Source organism: Schistocerca piceifrons, chromosome 2 (genome assembly GCF_021461385.2).
Source record: "Schistocerca piceifrons isolate TAMUIC-IGC-003096 chromosome 2, iqSchPice1.1, whole genome shotgun sequence".
Lineage (NCBI taxonomy): Eukaryota > Metazoa > Arthropoda > Insecta > Orthoptera > Acrididae > Schistocerca > Schistocerca piceifrons.
Genome location: NC_060139.1, coordinates 503,978,693 through 504,001,338, shown reverse-complemented (window position 1 = coordinate 504,001,338; position 22,646 = coordinate 503,978,693). Strand labels below are relative to the sequence as shown.

Below are 22,646 nucleotides of genomic sequence, written 5' to 3'. Positions count from 1 at the left end.
TTGCCCTGCAAGATGGATGTGTGGCGGCAGCGCCGCCGAGGCATCCCATAACGAACGTCGCCTCGCCTCACCTCGCTGCGCGTCTCATTAGGGTGGAACTCAGTCAACCGAGGTGCACGCCACACGCACAAAAAACTAACGTTGTGACTGCTTATCGAACGAAAGGGTCCTCCGTCGCGACCCAGGTGACCAACCGATGCTGGCGCCCAGCCCGGACGTAACTGGTACAATACGCATAGCTAGCGAAACATCTAAAATAAAAATCGCCATCTGAATTGACTGATAACGAAAAGGCTATTACTGCTCACCAGACTGTGCAACATAGTCCGAGGTAATCTTACTGCAGTTCTATACAGGGTGAACCAAAACTCACCGACAAAATTTCAGATTTTCGCAGGAGAGCTTCTGTAAAGTTTGGAAGGTAGGAGACGAGGTACTGGAAGAAGTAAAGCTGTGAGGACGGGGCGTAGGTCGTGCTTTGGTAGCTCAGCTGGTAGAGCACTTGCCCGCGAAAGGCAAAGGTCCCGAGTTCGAGTCTCGGTCCGGCACACAGTTTTAATCTGTCAGGATGTTTCAAAATTGCAGATGGTGTTTCCGTATAAGAGACCCATGGTCTCCGGTGCCTCGTTAATGAGCATTTTCGTTTCATTTCTTACCCCAGTTTATCTTTGTATCTTTACTGTACTGAAAATAACCACAAAGCGTTACAAATTCGACGGTATGCGTTGTCTGTCTTGTTTGGAAACAAAACTGGTAGCATTCACTCGCAGTACTTGCTGTTGAGAACAGTAATACCCAAATTATTCTTAGACCTGTACTGCCTCGAGTTTTTTCCGGTCCTGTTCTGAAAATTCAAAATCTTGATTGACTCTTTCCCATTCGCACAATATATTCAAAAAATGTTCAAATGAGTGTGAAATCTTATGGGACTTAACTGCTAAGGTCATCAGTCCCTAAGCTTACACACTGCTTAACCTAAATTATCCTAAGGACAAGCGCACACACACACACACCCATGCCCGGGGGAGGCCTCGAACCTCCGCCTGGACCAGCCGCACAGTCCATGACTGCAGCGCCCGAGACCGCTCGGCTAATCCCGCGCGGCACAATATATTCCAAGCTGCTCCAGTACATCTATATATCTTCTCTATTTTTCTTTGTAGAGAATCTCCATACTTGTCTTCATGTCGAAAGTCGTCGTATGGTTGTATGTTAAGACAGCACTGCGCCAAGAAAAGTGACACAATTCGAAAAACGGCATTTTAAGTTTATGTCACTGAAAAATACGTGTGAAGTGCCCCGACGTGTACGAAAAATATAATGGAATGTATTGCTAACAACACTTACTTGAAATTTAAAGGAAGCTAATACTACTTCAATATAAGTCTTATACCGGATGATTTAAAAAGAAAGGGTAAATTTCAGTCGTTTACTGCAAACTATGGAAGATAGAAACACGTTGCGCATGCCAATGGACAGAGGGAGGTTCAAATTTTTTGACAACACTGCACTGTTGTTTGTTTGTAGCAACATAGCGACTACACCAAAAGAGAAATCATGACGGGTGTTGGTACTCGCGCGAAGTCAATGCATTGGACAAGTGCAACGTGCATTCCGCCTTCGATTCAGTTTTGTAACATCACCATAGGGATCGTTGTTAATCACGATATTATGTACTTACCCCCCTCTACAAGTCGTCGGCGTTTGCAACGGGAATTTCTGAACACCCTGTAGACAAAATTATGCATATGAAGAAATTTTTACGTCGCCTGCTGAGGTACCGTAAACAGTCTCTCAGCACATTAAGACTTCCACAAAACGCATTCGGCAGTAGATCAAATGATAATCTGATACACACTGATCACCCTTTTTCGAATTCCATTTCGTCCAATGCATTTACAGGATCTTAATCTGATGTGACAGCAAAGAAAAGCCGTCTCCCTGTGTCCATCAAAGTCTTCTCAGTGCCTATCAGACGATAATGGTAACCTACCGTTTACGATGCTGTTGGTAATTCGTTTGTTGAGTGCCATTCAACAGGACATCTTACATATCAGTATGTTTAACAATCTCTCTTTTCACATCCCAACCGCTGATATTGTAAAATCACCAAACAGTGCCATCATTACTACACTATGAAACGTTCAGTGACATTTTCATTATTATGAACTTACACCTGCTTGATCGTGGGCGAAATCGTTAACAAACATTAGAGTAGTTTAAAGACACACACTGAACTTCGGAACATTAAAAATCACTGAGATGATGTGAAATCGTCATTTACGCCGGCAAGTCGCCACATGGTCCCAACAGATCCGCGGCGGCACTTCAGAGAGTTTGCTTCCATGCGTGACTACCAAATGACTGCCGAACAAAGACGCGTATTCATAGCCTGGGAGAAACCAGACAGACGCCGACCATTAACAGGTAGCCGGTAACCGTCCTGCAGGATGTTGAACTCAAGTAGTAAAGCAAGAAACGGTCGTAATTATCTATGCAAACCGTCTTCCACGACAGAATTTATGAACCTCACGATCAGACTGTTCATCGCTCTCTAACTCGGTAGTGGTGATAAGCGTTTGGGAAGGGTAAGAAAACAAAAATTACAAACTCAAAATCTATGCAACTGACACGCACTGGCGCAAGACGAACGTCTCTGACGGTGCTATAAAACAACACAGAAAGTTGGAGCTCAAAAGCGCGGGAGAGGATTAACTCATAACTTAGAGCGGTCGTTACAACAAGACGTACTTTAAAATTTGGATGTGACTGAAAAAATTGCTCAATAGCCGATAGACTCGAGCAGTAGCGCAGATGCTGAAACACTTGCTGATCCCTAACGTAACAGGCCTACTTCATGTCTAGCTAAAGTCTGTGTAGTGCAGGATGCACCACGATGCAGTAGGTCCCTTCAGCTTCCTCATTTCCGACAAGACCAGTTGGGTAACCTTTTTAAGAGGTTGGAGTAAGACCAACGTTAATAAAAATACTACCAGATCCTTAAAAAAACTGAGACCCTAACACAGTCTTAAAGCTTAAAATTAACTTTCCACTGATATCTATTTTACATTATCGCTCTGTTAATCAGTTTGTTAAATTGTCCACTACATCCCATTTTTGGTTCGGTTCATGAAACGAAATAGGTTTCTTAATCATTACGGTATACTGATAATTTTTACTTATGGAGCGTCTGACAGCAACTGAATAAAACACAGTTTTAGTGCCATACGAATTTCGCCTTTATTTTCTGCAATGCATCATCAGTGGCAGGTTGCCTGGACAATTTCTTACATATTACACTCCTTTTGCATTTTTGGTGTTGTTCTTCTTCTTATGAATGCCAATTTGCGGCTTTTTCCCCACATTCCACAGCACTATGAACTGAACGCTTGTTTCAATGCAATGTTTTGGCTTCTATTCTTAATCATTCCTTAGCTGAACTGAAAAACACAAAAAAACTTTGAAGAATCCTTACCAACGGACAAGTTGCGGACCATATGCAAATGCACTGGATACTATTTAATATTCCGACCCAAAATCAAGTGTGCCTAAACTGATCCGCCGGAATATTATGACCACCAACCTAATTGCGGGTATGTCCACATTTGGCAGGAATAACAGCGGGTACGCGTTGTGGCATGGAAGCAAGGTGCCTTTGGGGCAGCACCACGCCTGCATGCACAATTAACATAATTTCCGTAAATTCCGGCGACAGGAACGATGTGCTCTGACGCCACTTTCAATCACATCTGAGATGTGTTCGATAGGGTTCAGATCCGGCGAGATGCGGGGCCAGCACATCAATTGGAACTCGCCACTCGCCTCGGGCCACTCCATCCACCGCCTGGCCTTGTGACATGGCGCTCTGTTGCTGTTGTGGTCTTCAGTCCTGAGACTGGTTTGATGCAGCTCTCCATGCTAATCTATCCTGTGCAAGCTTCTTCATCTCCCAGTACCTACTGCAACCTACATCCTTCTGAATCTGCTTAGTGTATTCATCTCTTGGTCTCCCTCTACGATTTTTACCCTCCACGCTGCCCTCCAATACTAAATTGGTGATCCCTTGATGCCTCAGGACATGTCCTACCAATCGATCCCTTCTTCTAGTCAAGCTGTGCCACAAACTCCTCTTCTCCCCAATCCTATTCAATACCTCCTCACTAGTTACGTGATCTACCCACCTAATCTTCAACATTCTTCTGTAGCACCCCATTTCGAAAGCTTCTATTCTCTTCTTGTCCAAACTATTTATTGTCCATGTTTCACTTCCATACATGGCTACACTCCATACAAATACTTTCAGAAAAGACTTCCTGACACTTAAAACTATACTCGATGTTAACAAATTTCTCTTCTTCAGAAACGCTTTCCTTGCCATTGCCAGTCTACATTTTATATCCTCTCTACTTCGACCATCATCAGTTATTTTACTCCCTAAATAGCAAAACTCCTTTACTACTTTAAGTGTCTCATTTCCTAATCTAATTCCCGCAGCATCACCCGATTTAATTTGACTACATTCCATTATCCTCGTTTTGCTTTTGTTGATGTTTATCTTATATCCTCCTTTCAAGACACTGTCCATTCCATTCAACTGCTCTTCCAAGTCCTTTGCTGTCTCTGACAGAATTACAATGTCATCGGCGAACCTCAAAGTTTTTATTTCTTCTCCCTGTATTTTAATACCTACTCCGAATTTTTCTTTTGTTTCCTTTACAGCTTGCTCAATATACAGATTGAATAACATCGGGGACAGGCTACAACCCTGTCTCACTCCTTCCCAACCACTGCTTCCCTTTCATGTCCCTCGACTCTTATAACTGCCGTCTGGTTTCTGTACAAATTGTAAATAGCCTTTCGCTCCATGTATTTTACCCCTGCCACCTTTAGAATTTGAAAGCGAGTATTCCAGTCAACATTGCCAAAAGATTTCTCTAAGTCTACAAATGCTAGAAACGTAGGTTTGCCTTTCTTTAATCTTTCCTCTAAGATAAGTCGTAAGGTCAGTATTGCCTCACGTGTTCCAACATTTCTACGGAATCCAAACTGATCGTCCCGGTCTTCTACCAGTTTTTCCATTCGTCTGTAAATAATTCGTGTTAGTATTTCTTAGCTGTGACTTATTAAACTGATAGTTCGGTAATTTTCACACCAGTCAACTCCTGCTTTCTTTGGGACTGGAATTATTATATTCTTCTTGAAGTCTGAGGGTATTTCGCCTGTCTCGTACATCTTGCTCACCAGATGGTAGAGTTTTGTCAGGACTGTCTCTCCCAAGGCCGTCAGTAGTTCGAATGTAATGTTGTCTACTCCCGGGGCCTTGTTTCGACTCAGGTCTTTCAGTGCTCTGTCAAACTCTTCACGCAGTATAGTATCTCCCATTTCATGTTCATCTACATCCTCTTCCATTTCCATAATATTGTCCTCAAGTACATTGCCCTTGTATAGACCCTCTATATAGTCCTTCCACCTTTCCGCTTTCCCCTCTTTGCTTAGAACTGGGTTTCCATCTGAGCTCTTGATATTCATACAAGTGGCTCTCTTTTCTCCAATGGTCTCTTTAATTTTCCTGTAGGCTGTATCTATCTTACCCCTAGTGAGATAAGCCTCTACATCCTTACATTTGTCCTCTAGCCATGCCTGCTTAGCCATTGTGCACTTCCTGTCGATCTCATTTTTGAGACGTTTGTATTCCTTTTTGCCTGCTTCATTTACTGCGTTTTTATATTTTCTCCGTTCATCAATTAAATTCAATATTTCTTCTATTACCCAAGGATTTCTAATAGCCCTCGTCTTTTTACCTACTTGATCGTCTGCTGCCTTCACTACTTCATCCCTCAGAGCTACCCATTCGTCTTCTACTGTATTTCTTTCCCCCATTCCTGTCAATTGTTCCTTTATGCTGTCCCTGAAACTCTGTACAACCTCTGGTTTAGTCAGTTTATCCAGGTCCCATCTCCTTAAATTCCCACCTTTTTGCAATTTCTTCAGTTTTAATCTACAGTTCATAACCAATAGATTTTGGTCAGAGTCCACATCTGCCCCTGGAAATGTCCTCCAATTTAAAACCTGGTTCCTAAATCTCTGTCTTACCATTATATAATCTATCTGATACCTTTTAATATCTCCGGGATTCTTCCATGTATACAACCTTCTTCTGGCGCTCTATCTTGTTGAAAATTGCAACTGCCGCCGGGTAAAACGATTGTCATGAAGGGGTGTACGTGGTCTGCAACCAGTGTACGTTACTCTTTGGCTGCCATGGTGCCTTGCACAACTCCACCTGACCTATGGATGCCAACATTAGTGTTCCCCAGAGCATAATAGAGCTGCCGCCAGCTTGTCTTCGTCCCGCAGTACAGGCGTCAAAGGAGCTGTTCCCCTGGAAGACGACAGATTCGCGCCCTCCAATTGGCATGATGAAGAAGGTATCGGGATTCATCAGATCGTGCAACGCTCTGCCACTGCGACAACGCCCAGTGCCGATGGTCACGTGCCCATTTCAGACGTAGTGTTAACAATGGCACATGCATGGGTCGTCGGCTGCGGAGGCCCGTTGTTAGGAGTGTTCGGTACACTGTGTATTCAGACCCACAAGCACTCTTGCCCAGAATTAAAGTCTGATGTTAATTTCGCCACAGTTCGCCTCGTGTCACGTTTTGCCAGTCTGCCCAGCCTACCGTCTGACATCTGTAATGAGGGGTGGTGGGCCAACCTCATGACATCTGGACTTCGCTTCACCCTCGTTTCGTCCCTTGTTGAAGACACTCGTCACAACATTCTTCAAACACCGAAAAGTCGTGCAGTTTCCGAAATGCTTGTGCCGAGCCTCTGGGCCATCACAGACTGCCCACGTTAAAACTCAGATATCGCGCCTTCGCATTCTAATGTTCCGGATGATCAGTGGAGAAGAATGTCACGATCTCCGTTTATTCAAAAACACTATTTATTACGATTATCTTAAAACAAGGGCAATGGAGTGTAGTCGATCAAGTCCCGTGGTAATGATGAAATTAGATTAGGAAATGAGTTACTAAACGTAGTAGAACGGTTTTGCTGTTTGGGCAGCTTTTCTGATAAAGGAATATGTGCTTATGTCTAATAGGAACTTATGATACGAAGACTTTTCTGAAATGTGGACGAGAAAGACAAGAAAAGAATAGAAGCTTATGAAATGTGGAGTAACAGTAGAGTGGCGGAGATGAGAAGGGTAGATTGGATAAGTAATGACGAGGTAGTGAATAGAATAGGGGAGAAAAGAACTCCATGCGGCATATTGACTAATAGAAGTGACAGATTGATAGGATGTATTGATAAGTACTGAGTTTGATAATGGATGGCAGCCTGGGGGAGATAAAAATTGTAAAGGGAGACCAATGCTTGAATACATTACGCACACTGCAATGCATATAGGCTGCAACAGTTATGCGGAGATATAATATTCCGTCTGAAGGCTGGTTTGATGCAGCTCTCCACGCTAGTCTATTCATAGCACAACAACAAAAACAACAACATCATCATCTTAGTATCCGAAGTATTCATTATTTGTCAGGACGATGATAAATAAAGAGCTTTTCTGCGATTGCTAATTTCAATTTAAAAAATCAGATCTTCCAAGCCTACAGTTTTTGTGGAAGATCTAAATATGAGTTTTAAATACGCCGATCGGTAAACCCTAAAATTAGTCTGTTCTTGGAGTCTTCCTGATGGATAACAAAGATTGTTGGAATAAAGATGGGCTCAGACAGTGTCAAATTTGTCTTACAAAATTAGTTTCCTATCCCTAAAAAACTTCAACATGTGATGGACTCAAAAACGATTCTGAAAATTTTTTGCAAATTCTCTGTAAAATACTGACCTCTGCAGAATTGCAAGGCAAGGTGTCTAGGTAAGATGAATAGCATTACGCTTCAATTAACAATGAATCTCATGTCAATGAGGTGATACGTTGCTCCATTAACAATCCCCATTTACAAGTAGCTTAATACTAATGCGACACTTTACATCGCATATTGTCTGAATTTTATCCGTTGAATGTTCTTCCATGATCATTACAAACAGAATAATTTATAGTCTTCATAATTATAAAATAATGGGAATAGTTGGTCCGCAAGAAGAAAATAGTAGTTAACTTACAATTTGGAGCCACTTATGACAAATGAGTAAGCGCTTCCTCAAAATGTGGCGTACTTTCATGTTCAAATGCGTTCCTTATTTATCCGCTGGTCCAAAAAGTTTAAGGTCACAATAAAACACATGGCATTTTCATTCCGAAGAGGAACATCTGCATGGGTAGCCGAGGTGGCCAGTGCGTTTCCCTCGACCCGTCGCATGTTCGGAATACTGGAGTTGGAAGGAGGTTTCGTGCAGCTGAAGCAGAAGGCGCTGTTGATGGCAATCGATGGTTGTCCGTCCGTCGGACGGTGACACGAAGGTCATAGATTAGGTGCTGACACTGAGTTGCTTTGCCTCCCAAACACACACAACGGTGCACTCTAAAGACAGTCATCACATCAGCTACGCCAAATAATTACGTGTGAGACAAAACAAAACACCGCTTCACAATGAAAAGGTGCCTACTGGGCGTGAAAGAGAAAAACGTTTACAAAAAAAAAAAAAAAAAAAAAAAAGTCGGGTGTGTAAGGTCCAGCTGTACAACATATTGGTTAAAAAAGGATACAAAGTACAAAAGTGATTTTATCGATTGTTTTAAAATCATGTTAGTCAGTTGAGGATTGATTGGCGAACACAATCGGCCACGAATACTGGCACAGAATATTTTAGTGCCATATGCTCATATGGAATAGAGGCTTTTGAAATGTGGTGCTACAGAAGAATGCTGAAGATTAGATGGGTAGATAACGTAACTAATGAGGAGGTATTGAATAGAATTGGGGACAAGAGGAGTTTGTGGCACAACTTGACAAGAAGAAGGGAACGGTTGGTAGGACATGTTCTGAGGCATCAAGGGATCACAAATTTAGCATTGGAGGGCAGCGTGGAGGGTAAAAATCGTAGAGGGAGACCAAGAGATGAATACACTAAGCAGATTCAGAAGGATGTAGGTTGCAGTAAGAACTGGGAGATGAAGAAGCTTGCACAGGATAGAGTAGCATGGAGAGCTGCGTCAAACCAGTCTTAGAACTGAAGACAACAACAACAACAACAACAACATGCTCATATGGCTATACTTGACACAGTATCAGAATCGTTAGTAGAGTGTATTCCGCTCTTGCATTTGTTATAGAGGACGAAGTTTTGTCTCATTTCGGTCCTCGTGCATTTCTGGGAGGAAGCGTAAAAGAGCACGTAAGGGTAAATAGCACACACATACTACACAATCAACAGTGGCATATTAACGTTTCACACCATTCTACACGACACTTGCAGCTTCCGACATGTACTTTACAAGTAATGTTTGTGTTTCACACGTGCTTTTTCACATAATGTTTTTGTGTATACATGTTCGAAGATGCAACTGTCAAAAAGAATTCTGTGATGCATTTGAGTGCCGCGGCTAACTGTGTAAAATATATGCGCGTTGTTTGTACTATTTCCATTAATGCGGTAGGATCGAAAAGAGACAAAACACCGTTCAGTAGAATAAATTGTAAGAGCAGACGTCGTGCTATTTACGACTGTGATACAACTACAATACACGTGTAGCCAACTGAAAATGGGCGTAATAGCACCGGGCACAGCTGTAAAGTTTCTTGTAAGTGCAGTTCCCACATTTCGTATGTGCAATTCTAGGACTGCGTTGACATACTTCTTACAAGTACAGTGCAGCTACCCACGGAGATTCAACATGGGCTGCAATTATCTTATGGCAGTGAAACTTGGTAGATATGCTAAACGTTAATACGGAACCGGTTTACGTTGAGGGAAAAAAAAATTCAATTCTAGCCACCAGGTGCAAATCTTCCACAGTACAGCATCTCGTCGACGTCTCCAGTGTTCATATTGAGCAAATGTGTAAGCGATGCCTTTCTCACTTGTTTGACCTTTTCTGCACACGTCCCGTTCCCAATCCATCACATATGGTAACATTTCTATTCGTCTTTCTTGGATTCACAGTATCGGATTTGCACCTACATAGTTTCCCTGCCATACGACAATTACAGTCCACATTGGACCTCCATAAGAATCTGCACTTTAATTACAACCACCCGGTATTTGGAACTGGTTGCGTTCTCCACCAATAATCGTCGAGTCATTAAAAGTTAAGCGCGTGAGAGCTTTCAGCTGGGCATCATCAGCTAACACTAACAAGCTTCCTACAACAGCAAATTTCAATCACAACAACAAATCTTATTAGGATTTACACAGAGTAGCGAGAGTAGCCATCGCCTGCAGGGGGAACAGCGACTGTAAGAAATAAACCTGTGAAGCAGCCACACATTTATGTTCGCGGCGTTCGATACAGTTCCGCACTGTCGCCTGATAAACAAAGTAAGAGCCTACGGAATATCAGACCAGCTGTGTGGCTGGATTGAAGAGTTTTTAGCAAACAGAACACAGCATGTTGTTATCAATGGAGAGACGTCTACAGACGTTAAAGTAACCTCTGGCGTGCCACAGGGGAGTGTTATGGGACCATTGCTTTTCACAATATATATAAATGACCTAGTAGATAGTGTCGGAAGTTCCATGCGGATTTTCGTGGATGATGCTGTAGTATACAGAGAAGTTGCAGCATTAGAAAATTGTAGCGAAATGCAGGAAGATCTGCAGCGGATAGGCACTTGGTGCAGGGAGTGGCAACTGACCCTTAACATAGACAAATGTAATGTATTGCGAATACATAGAAAGAAGGATCCTTTATTGTATGATTATATGATAGCGGAACAAACACTGGTAGCAGTTACTTCTGTAAAATATCTGGGAGTATGCGTGCGGAACGATTTGAAGCTGAATGATCATATAAAATTAATTGTTGGTAAGGCGGGTACCAGGTTGAGATTCATTGGGAGAGTGAGTGCTTAGAAAATGTAGTCCATCAACAAAGGAGGTGGCTTACTAAACACTCGTTCGACCTATACTTGAGTATTGCTCATCAGTGTGGGATCCGTACCAGATCGGTTTGACGGAGGAGATAGAGAAGATCCAAAGGAGAGCGGCGCGTTTCGTCACAGGGTTATTTGGTAACCGTGATAGCGTTACGGAGATGTTTAATAAACTCAAGTGGCAGACTCTGCAAGAGAGGCGCTCTGCATCGCGGTGTAGCTTGCTCGCCAGGTTTCGAGAGGGTGCGTTTCTGGATGAGGTATCGAATATATTGCTTCCCCCTACTTATACCTCCCGAGGAGATCACGAATGTAAAATTAAAGAGATTAGAGCGCGCACGGAGGCTTTCAGACAGTCGTTCTTCCCGCGAACCATACGCGACTGGAACAGGAAAGGGAGGTAATGACAGTGGCACGTAAAGTGTCCTCCGCCACACACCGTTGGGTGGCTTGCGGAGTATAAATGTAGATGTAGATGTAGAAAACAAAATTGTATGCGTCTTGTGGTGGCTCCATAATTTTTTCTTTGAGAAGAAGATCGCTTATGGATGTGTGTAAAGCCGACGTCAAGCGGGCTTTGGATCTTTGAATTGCCCAGCTATGGAGTCCAGAGAAGCCGCCCGTCTAACGTCAGAAGTAAGTGATGAATGGGTCTGCCATCTGTACCCGGCGACACAAAACAAAGTCGACATCCGTAGCGAAACGGAAGACAGGTGCCTGAGAAGCCAGTTAGCTGATCCGCCAGTTTACGGTGATTTACGGCAGTGTCGACTCGTTTCGTGGCGTGTCAGGTATTTAAACGACACAGTGTTCTGTCCCTCGCAAGTTCTGACGAATCGTTTAACGACTGACGACAAAGAGAGGCTGAGCGACTGGACTTACCGCGCACTCTACGTGCAACCACGACAGAAGTGTGGGTGCAGCCGATGGATGTGGTTCGTACCACCACCACAGTGCCTCTGCCACTGCAAATCTGGCTCGCGAAGCAGTTGGCAACCACACTTCTTGAGGAATCTCGAGCTGCTCTCGCCTGAGGCTGTGCACACCGTGGGAAGCCTACGGCCGATTGACCCCAGTGAGCATCGAACTACACGTCTCTCAGGTCGGAGCACGCCATGCTGCTAAAACATTAAGCTTGTCCATTATGGATACTGTAGAACGCAGTACGTTAATGTAATACTATTATAACTAACTGCTAGCCGTCGCTTGTAAAATAGGTGTTTTTTTTTTCACAGACCTGTTTTCGAGCCTTTTCAAGCGTATCTTCAGACGGTGCACGCAAAAGAACTGGCCAATTCTTCCTTTTCCGTATGAGATAACTTAAATATATTTTAACGAACAATTTTGATAATAATAAAAGTTAAAACAGGCAACTGTAAAATATAAAGAAGACTGCCGGTGGAAACAAAACTTCTTTATCGCTAACTGAAGAAATCAGCACAAAACAGAGTAGAGTGGTTAGGGAGATAAGAAACTGACTATAGAAGACGAGGAGGAGGAGGAGGAGGAGGAGAAGGAGAAGAAGAAGAAGAAGAAGAAAACAGAATAGCTACCGAGACAAGACATGTGGAAAAGAGGAAGAGGAAGAAGAAGTGGAGGAGGAGGAGGAGGAGGAGGAAGAGCAGAGGAAAAGGACGAGGAATAAGATAAAATGTTTAAATGTGCTTATCAGTACTTTCTCAGCATGTCATTCAAAATAGATAGAGAGAGATAGATAGAGTAGCGGCGCTATACTGCAATCTTATGCCGCAAGAAACTCGTGAAAGTTTTACTGCAACGTGTAAAGAGATCGTACGGAATATTTCATATGAAAAGTGTATAGACGTATTTATGACTGAGGTCAGTGTGAGAGTACTCAGAAAACCCAGTTTTTCAAGACACAGATTTTAGTTATGCAAGTAAAAGAGAGGAAAGGGCAATTCTATCGACTGAAACACTACTTGCAAAGAGAATTCTGGATAATCATTGTTGCACAGGAAAGTAATGGTTGATGACGAGCTCTAACACACATGGTCACTTCCTACCAAAATAAGAAGCAGCTGAAAATTTGAACATTTTAAAATAGGCCGCATAGCTGTAGATTACGAGTTGCTACGATTTATGATCCAAAAAGGGTTGTGGGGAGAACTGACCTTCGGGACAGACTTTGCCCTGATCCAATCCCTTAACAAACTGGAAGTATGTATGTTTACACTTAAAGTTTAGCGCAACTACTGATCACACAATCTATATGTTCACGCCTAACAACAGATTTCTGTTGATTGCTGTTCTTTAGTACACACGAAAGCATTTATTCGTCACATTTAGGTCACAAGGCATCTTTTACACGTCAGATTGTAGAAAGAGTATTTTATTCGACTCAGAGTTCGGATTGTGCATTAACTTTGACGAGAGATATCGCCGTAGTCATCAGAACGAGTGAGAGCATAATCAGTATTTCGGAGGACGTTGCAAACTGCAAGGGACTGCGTATGATCACAGATGGCAGCTTCAGAGGATAAGGCGAACTTTCCCTAGATCCTGCGTGTCGTAAGGCACTTGGACTTACATTCCGGAGGACGCCAGTTCAATTCTCCGTCCCATCATACAGTTGTAGGATTCTGTGGCCACCCTGAATCACTCCGGCAAATCTGGAATGGCTGATTTGACAAGGATACGGCAATTTCCTTCCCCCAACCTTCCCCAATGCTTGAACTCCGTCCTTAACGATCTCGTCGTCGACTGGACGATACGTTCGCCGACTGGACGTTAAGTCCCTCTTTCCTTTATATTTCCGTACACATCTTTAAGGTGTTGTACTTCGTCGTAAATATGACCTATCATAAATGCATTTCGGAAAATATGAATTTATTATCCAAGGTCAGTTTAAATGTTATGGAGTATTTTCTGAAAATAGTTCTCTGTAGAGTTAATGAGAGAAGTGTGCTGTGGTCTGGACACGTCATGAGAAAGGATGACTCCTATGTTGACAAGAGAATGGGAGAAATGATAGCGAAAGGTGACGTGAGGAAAATGGATGGACTGTGTACGCGAAGTTAAGGGATAAATCTAAGGGAAGGAATGTATCGGACCACACATGAGTACGAAAAAACGGAAGGAAAGTAGCAGTCTTGTACGGAAGTGGAACTTCGACGATAGACAGTCCAAACAAAACGAGAAGTTTCTGAAGTGCTATTCTACGGAAAACTGCTGAAGATTAAATGAATACATGGAATAACTAATGAGGACGAACTGAATCTAACTGGGGAAAAAAATACATCCGTGGCACAACCTGAATATAAGAATGGACTGGATGACAAGACACATCCTGAGACATCAAATGATCACCAGTTTGATGATGGATGGAAGTGCTGCAGTGAAAAATTGTAGAAAACAGTAAAAAGGTTCAGATGGATGTAAGTAGCAGCAGTTTTTCGAAGGAGAGGCTTGGATAGGATAGACTAGCGTGAAGAGTGGCATCAAACCAGCCGTCCGACTGAATATCACAACAAAAACAATAATAAGTTAACAAGACACTTTATTATTTACATTCACTCAACAATTTCCTTGCCTTTTGCGAAACATTTACGGTAGTAAGATGGTAAAACATCGAGAAAGCTACTTATACTCGCACATCAGGTTATGAAAACAAAATGACAATTATACCGATACATAAAAAGTCAGTGAATTCATAGATCAGACTACTGATGAACAAGTACTGAACGGAATCACATGGAACTCAGACATCAAGGAACAGTCAGTTCTGTACGGCAGGGATGTGTATGTGTCTGTGAATGGGGGGCAGGGGGGGGCGGGGGGGGGGGGTTGTAAGTGGACTGAAGATCACAACAACCATAGTTCTAACCACCTCTTTCGTGTAGAATAGCAGTTCGCACGAGAAAAATGTATGAAAATCTACTCTCCCGCCAGCGCCACTGCAAGTGCAGTCTAGCTGCTACACTCACAGCTGCAACAGGACACCAAGTGCAGGAGGCAACCGGCGTAGCCAGCTAGTCAGCGTTCCCGTGACTTGGCCACCCTTTCCGCTGATTCATCTGCAAGCACCGTCTCTCTCATCTTTTCATTGAAATTTACGGTACATTACTCCAGCGAACATTTCACGTAATAAGTATAGTCTGATATTCCAACATCAGCTGACTCTTTTTAACAATTACGCAGCATGTGCACTACGTAGGTGAGAGGCATCGATATTGTTCCTCTTTCGGAGAATATATCTGCATCACGGAGAAATAAAAATCGAACGTAAGCGTTGAACACTTTTACAGTTTTTTAACAAGCCAACTATTTGTTAAACAGTTGTATGAAAAGTAAGTTTAGTCTTCGCTGCATTGCTGTTGGCGTACTTCACTATTCATTAGTTCAGGGGTGTATCTTACAGGAAGCATCTGTTACGAATTATTCAATTGTTCACGAACTTTGAACGTCACAATAACTGAATTGCCCAGAAACAGCAATTCAGTTGAAATGAGGCTATATTATCTAATAATTAAAATTTTAATTATTATATTAAATTATTACATTAAAACACATATTAACGCGAAGACGCGGATTAAAAGCCATTGTGGGTTAAAAGCTTAGGTAAAGAACAATTATTTTTCAATAAAAAAATTCGTTTCGAATTGTTAAAGCAGTCTTGTTAAACTATTCATAACGAAGATCACCCAACACTTTAGTCAACATAACATCTGACAAGGGAACCTCCCCATCGCACCCCCCTCAGATTTAGTTATAAATTGGCACAGTGGATATGCCTTGAAAAACCGAACACAGATCAATCGAGAAAACAGGAAGAAGTTGTGTGTAACTATAAAAAAATAAGCAAAATATGCAAACTGAGTAGTCCATGCGCAAGATATGTAACGTCATGGAACAGCTGCGGAACTAGAGGTCCTTGGTTCAAGTCTTCCTTCGAGCAAGAAGTTTAATTTTTTATTTTCAGACAATTATCAAAGTTCTGGCACTCACACATAATCAACTTCGCTCTCCAAAATTCCAGGACATGTTCAGATTTGCTTGGACATATGCAGGATTTGACGGTCTACACACGGAAAGATTTGAAAACGTAAAAAACATATGTTTTGACAGAGCACAGGGAAAACTGTGCGACTGTGAAACTGTTGCATTCATTTGTTGCAGTTTATGTGACAAACTCTTATGTTTTCATCACTTTTTTGGGAGTAATTATCACATGCACAAGAAAACCTAAATCGGGCAACGTAGAAGAATCTTTTTACCCATTCGCCAAGTGTACAAGTTAGGTGGGTCGACAACATATTCCTGTCATGTGACGCACATGCCGTCACCAGTGTCGTATAGAATATATCAGACGTGTTTTCTGTGGAGGAATCGGTTGACCTATGACCTTGCGACCAAAAGGTTTCGTTCCCGTTGGAGAGGCACGTCCTTTCGTCTACTAATCGCACGGTTTTGCGGTGCGGCCGCAAAACACAGACACTAAACTTATTACAGTGAACAGAGACGTCAATGAACGAATGGATAGATTATAACTTTGCTAAAATAAAGAAATATTTTTCGGTTGAGGGGAGACTTGAACCAAGGACCTCTCGTTCCGCAGCTGCTCACGCTAACCACGGGACCACGGGGTTCCTTATCTCAGAATGTCCATGATGTTGCATATCTTCGCGTGGACTACTCAGTTTGTATATTTTGCTTATTTTTTTTATAGTTCCACACAACTTCTTCCTGTTTCCTCGATTTATCTGTGTTCGGTTTTTCGAGGCCTATCCACTGTGCCAACTTATAACTAAATCTGAGAGGGGTGCGATGGGGAGGTTCCCTTGTGAGTATTACGTTGAGAGTCATTAACAGCAAATATTCAAAGACAATAATGTCTTCATGTTTCTGTCACTGACGTGCTATGATCATTAAAGTACACAAAAAGTATACCTATATTCGAGAGAATTGTTATTTGGAAGCTTTGCTGAAAACTGGTTGTTTATCTGCCCTAATCTCTCCGTACGACGGAGACCTCTTTCGAAATATCCCACTTCCATCGCTGTTTTCTCCCTGAATGTAATAACGAGACAATTCATTTATGCTTCCGATATATTTCATCTCCCACAATGCCTTTTACCAATGAATGACTTTTTCACGTTTGTTCCATAACAAATGGAAATATCCAAAATCTAACTATGAGCCTAATTCCGGGAAGGTATCCAGAAAATGATTTTCGATGTCTCTTTGTCCTTTACCAATACGTGAAAGTTACTCAGTGACCATGAAATACTTTGTAGCAGCAAGAAATGTTATTGAATAAGACGCTCAAAAACTTACATGGAGTCCATTTCCTCAGTTTTATGTTTCAATAGCCATTTAGAACATTTTAATACAAAATAATCAAATGTTGTTCCTCAAAAATTAACAGTTGGGAAACGGGCCAGTACAAATTTAATTCCATAAAAAAATCCAGGCTATTAGGGGAGACAGAATGGCGATGCCGCAACTATTGTTTACGTTTACTGTTACGTTCAATCCAACATACTTTGTGCAGGTGATGCCATAAAACGGAATTCAGAGCCCCAGAAGCTGTTAATAAATATGTACTTATTAATTACCGGGTTCGTTCATCTCAACATATTCACTCCATTCGAACATACCTCAGAGGACCCAACGGTACCGACCAACTGCCGTGTCATCCTCAGACGGTGGGTATAATTGGAAACGGATATGGAGAGGGCATGTGGTCAGCACACTGCTCTCCCGGCCATTGTCAGTTTCCGCGACCAGAGCCGCTACTTTTCACTCAAGTTGCTCCTCAACTGTTCTCAATGGCTGAGAGCAACCGTACTGGCCAACAGCGCTCGGCAGACCTGGACGGTCACCCGTCGAACTGCTAGGCAAGCCTGACAACACTTTGGTGACGCAATGGGAATGGCTGTAAGGCCATCATTGTCTGATCATATGTAGGTATTATAAAATTATTTACAATATTATTTGTTATTGATGGCACTCAGACAAGACAGCTCTTATTTTTTATTTTGACACCACAGTGAGACCACTGCCATACAGGCAGTTATAAATAATTTTATGATACCTGAAGATATCGGCTGTTCGAAACTGGTAGTTAAAATTGTTTGTTTATCAGTAGGTCCTGGCTGTTCTGAATTGAATTTTTACAATGTTCTTTCTTCTTTAATCGTTTGTATAACATTCTGGAAGGAATTCAAGTACATGTTATGTAAAACACTGCACAATGAAACACTGTAGCAGCAACACGATTTTAATAGAAAACCGTATGTTTACAATATCCAAAGAGTCCAGCTGAGATGTTGCGACCTTTGCTGTTCATGCTATTGTATGTTGATGACCTTAACAGTAACATCAGACTTTTTGTAGAAGACGCAGTTATCTATAGCGAAATGCTGTCTAATAGAAGCTGCATAAATAATCAGTCACTGTTTCTAAGTGGTGCAAAGACTGACAAATTTGCTTTAAATGTTCAGAAATGTAAAACCGTGCACTTCGCAAAACGAAAAATCGTAGTGTCCTGTGACTATAATATCATTGAGTGACAGCTGGAATCGGCCAAATCTTACAAATACGTGGGTGAAACATTTTGTATGGACTTAAAATCGAATGATCACATGGGCTCAGTTGTTGGTAAGGCAGGCGGTATGCCACGTTATATGAGTAGAACACTAGAAGAATGCAGTCAGTCTACAAAGGAGATTGCTTACAAATGACTCGTGCGATCCATTTGGGAATACTGCTCAGGTGAGTGGGGCCTATACCGAATTGGACTAACAGGAGACATTGAACGTATACGGACAAGGGCAGCGTGAATGGTCACAGGTGTGTCTGACCCTTGGGAGAATGTCAGAGAGACACTGAAAAAACTGAACTGGCAAACTCTTGAGGACAGACAGACTATCCCGACAAAGTCTGCTTGCAAAGTTTCAAGAACCGGCTTTCAATTATGACTATCACACTGGGATTGTGAGAAGATTAGATTAACTACAGCTCACACAGAGGCATCTAAACAACCATTCCTCCTGCGCTTTATACGTGAATGGGAAGGGAAGAAACCTTAATAGCTGGTACAACAGACCGTACTCTCTGTCATGCACTTCATAGCGTTTTCCAGGGTATCCATGTAAATGTACATGTTGCGAACCAGCGCCTGAAGATGCCGTCTTCCTGTTCCTGTCATTTATATTATCTACAAATCTATTTCTTACGTGTTGCTTTAATATTAAAAGGATTACCATAAAAATTTGGCTAGCTGTCTGTTTCCCGAAACTTCAAAGCCTCCGGGCCTTCCAAAGCCCGTTTCTTGGTTTACTTCGTTGTCACTCCAAAATTATTATTTCACTTTTTCCAATATAACCATATGATGGTTATTTATGAGTCATCGCCGACAGGCGGCGAGGCACCGGTAAGTAGCCACTCACCGCAACGTAGGGCATCCCGCGGCTGTCGAACCAGACGAGGGCCATGTCGGCTCCTGCCATGCCGCCCTTGGGTGAGAAGCCCACCCCGGCGGCCTGAAAGTGCGCAGGGAAAGTGACTTCGAGCTCTACGGCGGCGGAGGCTGGCGCGTCCGCGGACAGGTGGAGCTCCCAGCTGAGCCAGAGGCGGCCGGCCGCCAGCCAGACGCTGTGCTGCGCCGCGCCCGCCGCCGGCCCGGTGAGCAGCGCCAGGGACGCCAGCAGCAGCGGCAGAGACGTCGGTCGCGCGCACATGTTCCACACCAACTGAGCCCCCAGGGCGGCGTCGGCGGCGGCAGCTGCCGAGCCGGTCTCTGGCGTCCCACCTGGCGGGTGCAACAGGCCGCCCGCTGCTACCCCCACTCCGCGCATGCGCACACCCAGCTACCGCGCACCTGCGCCTGCTCCGCGCAAGATTTGAAGCCCGGCGGGCGTTCCATGAAAGTTTCAACAGGACGTGATTGCAAACGAGAGTTTGTCCCTTGCATTGCTATGATGTTGTTTACGTTCTTCAGCAGTGCTTTCTACCAATAGGCAAGAGTAGCCGGCCGCCTAGGGCGGCAAACAGAGGAAAAAATTAATTTCAAATCAAACAGCGAAATAATGAGCAAAATGAAATACAGGAAAAATTAAAACACTGAATCTTTTTCAAAAGCATACCGAACAGTTACTTAATGAGTATTTAGTTACTTTGAGGAAAGTTGATGCTGAAAAAGATGAGATTTATTCCTCATTCTAAAAATATTTCAATTAAAACAGAAACTAAATAACGCTACTATTACCCAGGTGACCTAGTCTGAAGCTTCGGCATGTCTCCGATCAGTATTGCGTAATTTCTAAATTCAAGGAAAAATCCATTCGCATCAAAAAATAATTCCACATCTTTATTAGTCTACTTCCTTGCAATTAAATAAGTAACAGAATTGGTGGTGGAGTGTTTGTGTCTGTCAGTAGTGGTTTATCTTGTAGTGAAGTCGAAGTAGATACTCCGTGCGAATTGGTATGGGTGGAGGTTATACTTAACAGCCGAACTAAGTTGATAATTGGCTCTTTCTACCGACCCCCAGACTCCGATGATATAGTTGCTTAATAGTTCACAGAAAATTTGAGCCTCGTAACAAATAAATACCCCACTCATATGGTTATAGTTGGTGGGGACTTCAACCTTCCCTCGATATGTTGGCAAAAATACTTGTTCAAAACCGGTGGTAGGCAGAAAACATCTTCCGAGATTGTCCTAAATGCTTTCTCCGAAAATTATTTCGAACAGTTAGTCCACGAACCCACGCGAATTGTAAATGGTTGCGAAAACACACTTGACCTTTCAGTCACAAACAATCCAGTGCTAATAGAGAGCATCATGACCGATACAGGGATTAGTGATCACAAGGTCGTTGTAGCCAGGCTCAATACCGTTTCTTCCAAATCCACCAGAAACAAAAGCAAAATAATTTTATTTAAAAAAGCGGATAAAGTGTCACTAGAAGCCTTCCTAAGAGACAATCTCCATTCCTTCCGAACTGACTATGCAAATGTAGACGAGATGTGGCTCAAATTCAAAGATATAGTAGCAACAGAAATTGAGAGATTCATACCTCATAAACTGGTAAGAGATGGAACTGATCCCCCATGGTACACAAAACAGGTCCGAACGCTGTTGCAGAGGCAACGGAAAAAGCATGCAAAGTTCAGAAGAACGCGAAATCCCGAAGATTGGATAAAATTTACAGACGCGCGAAATTTGGCACGGACTTCAATGCGAGATGCCTTAATAGGTTCTCTGCCTCGTGATGGCTGGGTGTTGTGTGATGTCCTTAGGTTAGTTAGGTTTAAGTAGTTCTAAGTTCTAGGGGAGTGATGACCATAGATGTTAAGTCCCATAGTGCTCAGAGCCATTCCAACCATTTTGAACCTTAATAGGTTCCACAACGAAACATTGTCTCGAAATTTGGTACAAAATCCGAAGAAATTCTGGTCGTATGTAAAGTACACAAGCGACAAGACACAGTCAATACCTTCGCTGCGCAGTGCCGATGGTACTGTTACCGACGACTGTGCCGCTAAAGCGGAGTTATTGAACGCAGTTTTCCGAAATTCCTTCACCAGGGAAGACGAATGGAATATCCCAGAATTTGAAACACGAACAGCTGCTAGCATGAGTTTCTTGGAAGTATGTACCTTAGGGGTTGCGAAGCAACTCAAATCGCTTGATACGGGCAAGTCTTCAGGTCCAGATTGTATACCGATTAGGTTCCTTTCAGATTACGCTGATACAATAGCTCCCTACTTAGCAATCATATACAACCGCTCGCTCATCGATAGATCTGTACCTACAGACTGGAAAATTGCGCAGGTCGCACCAGTGTTTAAGAAGAGCAGTAGGAGTAATCATTCGAACTACAGACCTACATCATTGACGTCGGTTTGCAGTGGGGTTTTGGAGCATATATCGCATTCAAACATTATGAATCGCCTCGAAGGGAACGATCTATTGATACGTAATCAGTATGGTTTCAAAAAACATCGTTCTTGTGCAACGCAGCTAGCTCTTTATTCGTACGAAGTAATGGTCGCTATCGACAGGGGATCTCAAGTTGATTCCGTATTTCTAGATACCCGGAAAGCTATTGACACCGTTCCTCACAAGCGACTTCTAATCAAGCTGCGGGCCTATGGGGTATCGTCTCAGTTGTGCGACTAGATTCGTGATTTCCTGTCAGAAAGGTCGCAGTTTGTAGTAACAGACGGCAAATCATCGAGTAAAACTGAAGTGATATCAGGTGTTCCCCAGGGAAGCGTCCTGGGACCTCTGCTGTTCCTGATCTATATAAATGACCTGGATGACAATCTGAGCAGTTCTCTTAGGTTGTTGGCAGATGATGCTGTAATTTACCGTCTAGTAAGGTCATCCGAAGACCAGTATCAGTTGCAAAGCGATTTAGAAAAGATTGCTGTATGGTGTGGCAGGTGGCAGTTGACGCTAAATAACGAAAAGTGTGAGGTGATCCACATGAGTTCCTAAAGAAATCCGTTGGAATTCGATTACTCGATAAATAGTACAATTCTCAAGGCTGTCAATTCAACTAAGTACCTGGGTGTAAAAATTACGAACAACTTCAGTTGGAAAGACCACATAGATAATATTGTGGGGAAGGCGAGCCAAAGGTTGTGTTTCATTGGCAGGACACTTAGA

At 42.8% G+C, this 22,646-nt stretch overlaps 1 protein-coding gene across 1 annotated transcript in view; it reads right to left on the bottom strand.

The window, feature by feature from the left end:
• LOC124776538 (MOXD1 homolog 1-like) overlaps nt 1-19,705 on the bottom strand; it is a 171,030-nt gene extending 151,325 nt beyond the window's left edge. Inside the window, exon 1 of the mRNA XM_047251566.1 lies at nt 19,418-19,705. Within this exon, the coding sequence (XP_047107522.1) occupies nt 19,418-19,477 (60 nt within the window). The 5' untranslated portion in view covers nt 19,478-19,705. The remainder of the gene's footprint in view (nt 1-19,417) is intronic.
• Nucleotides 19,706-22,646: the final 2,941 nt, after the last annotated feature.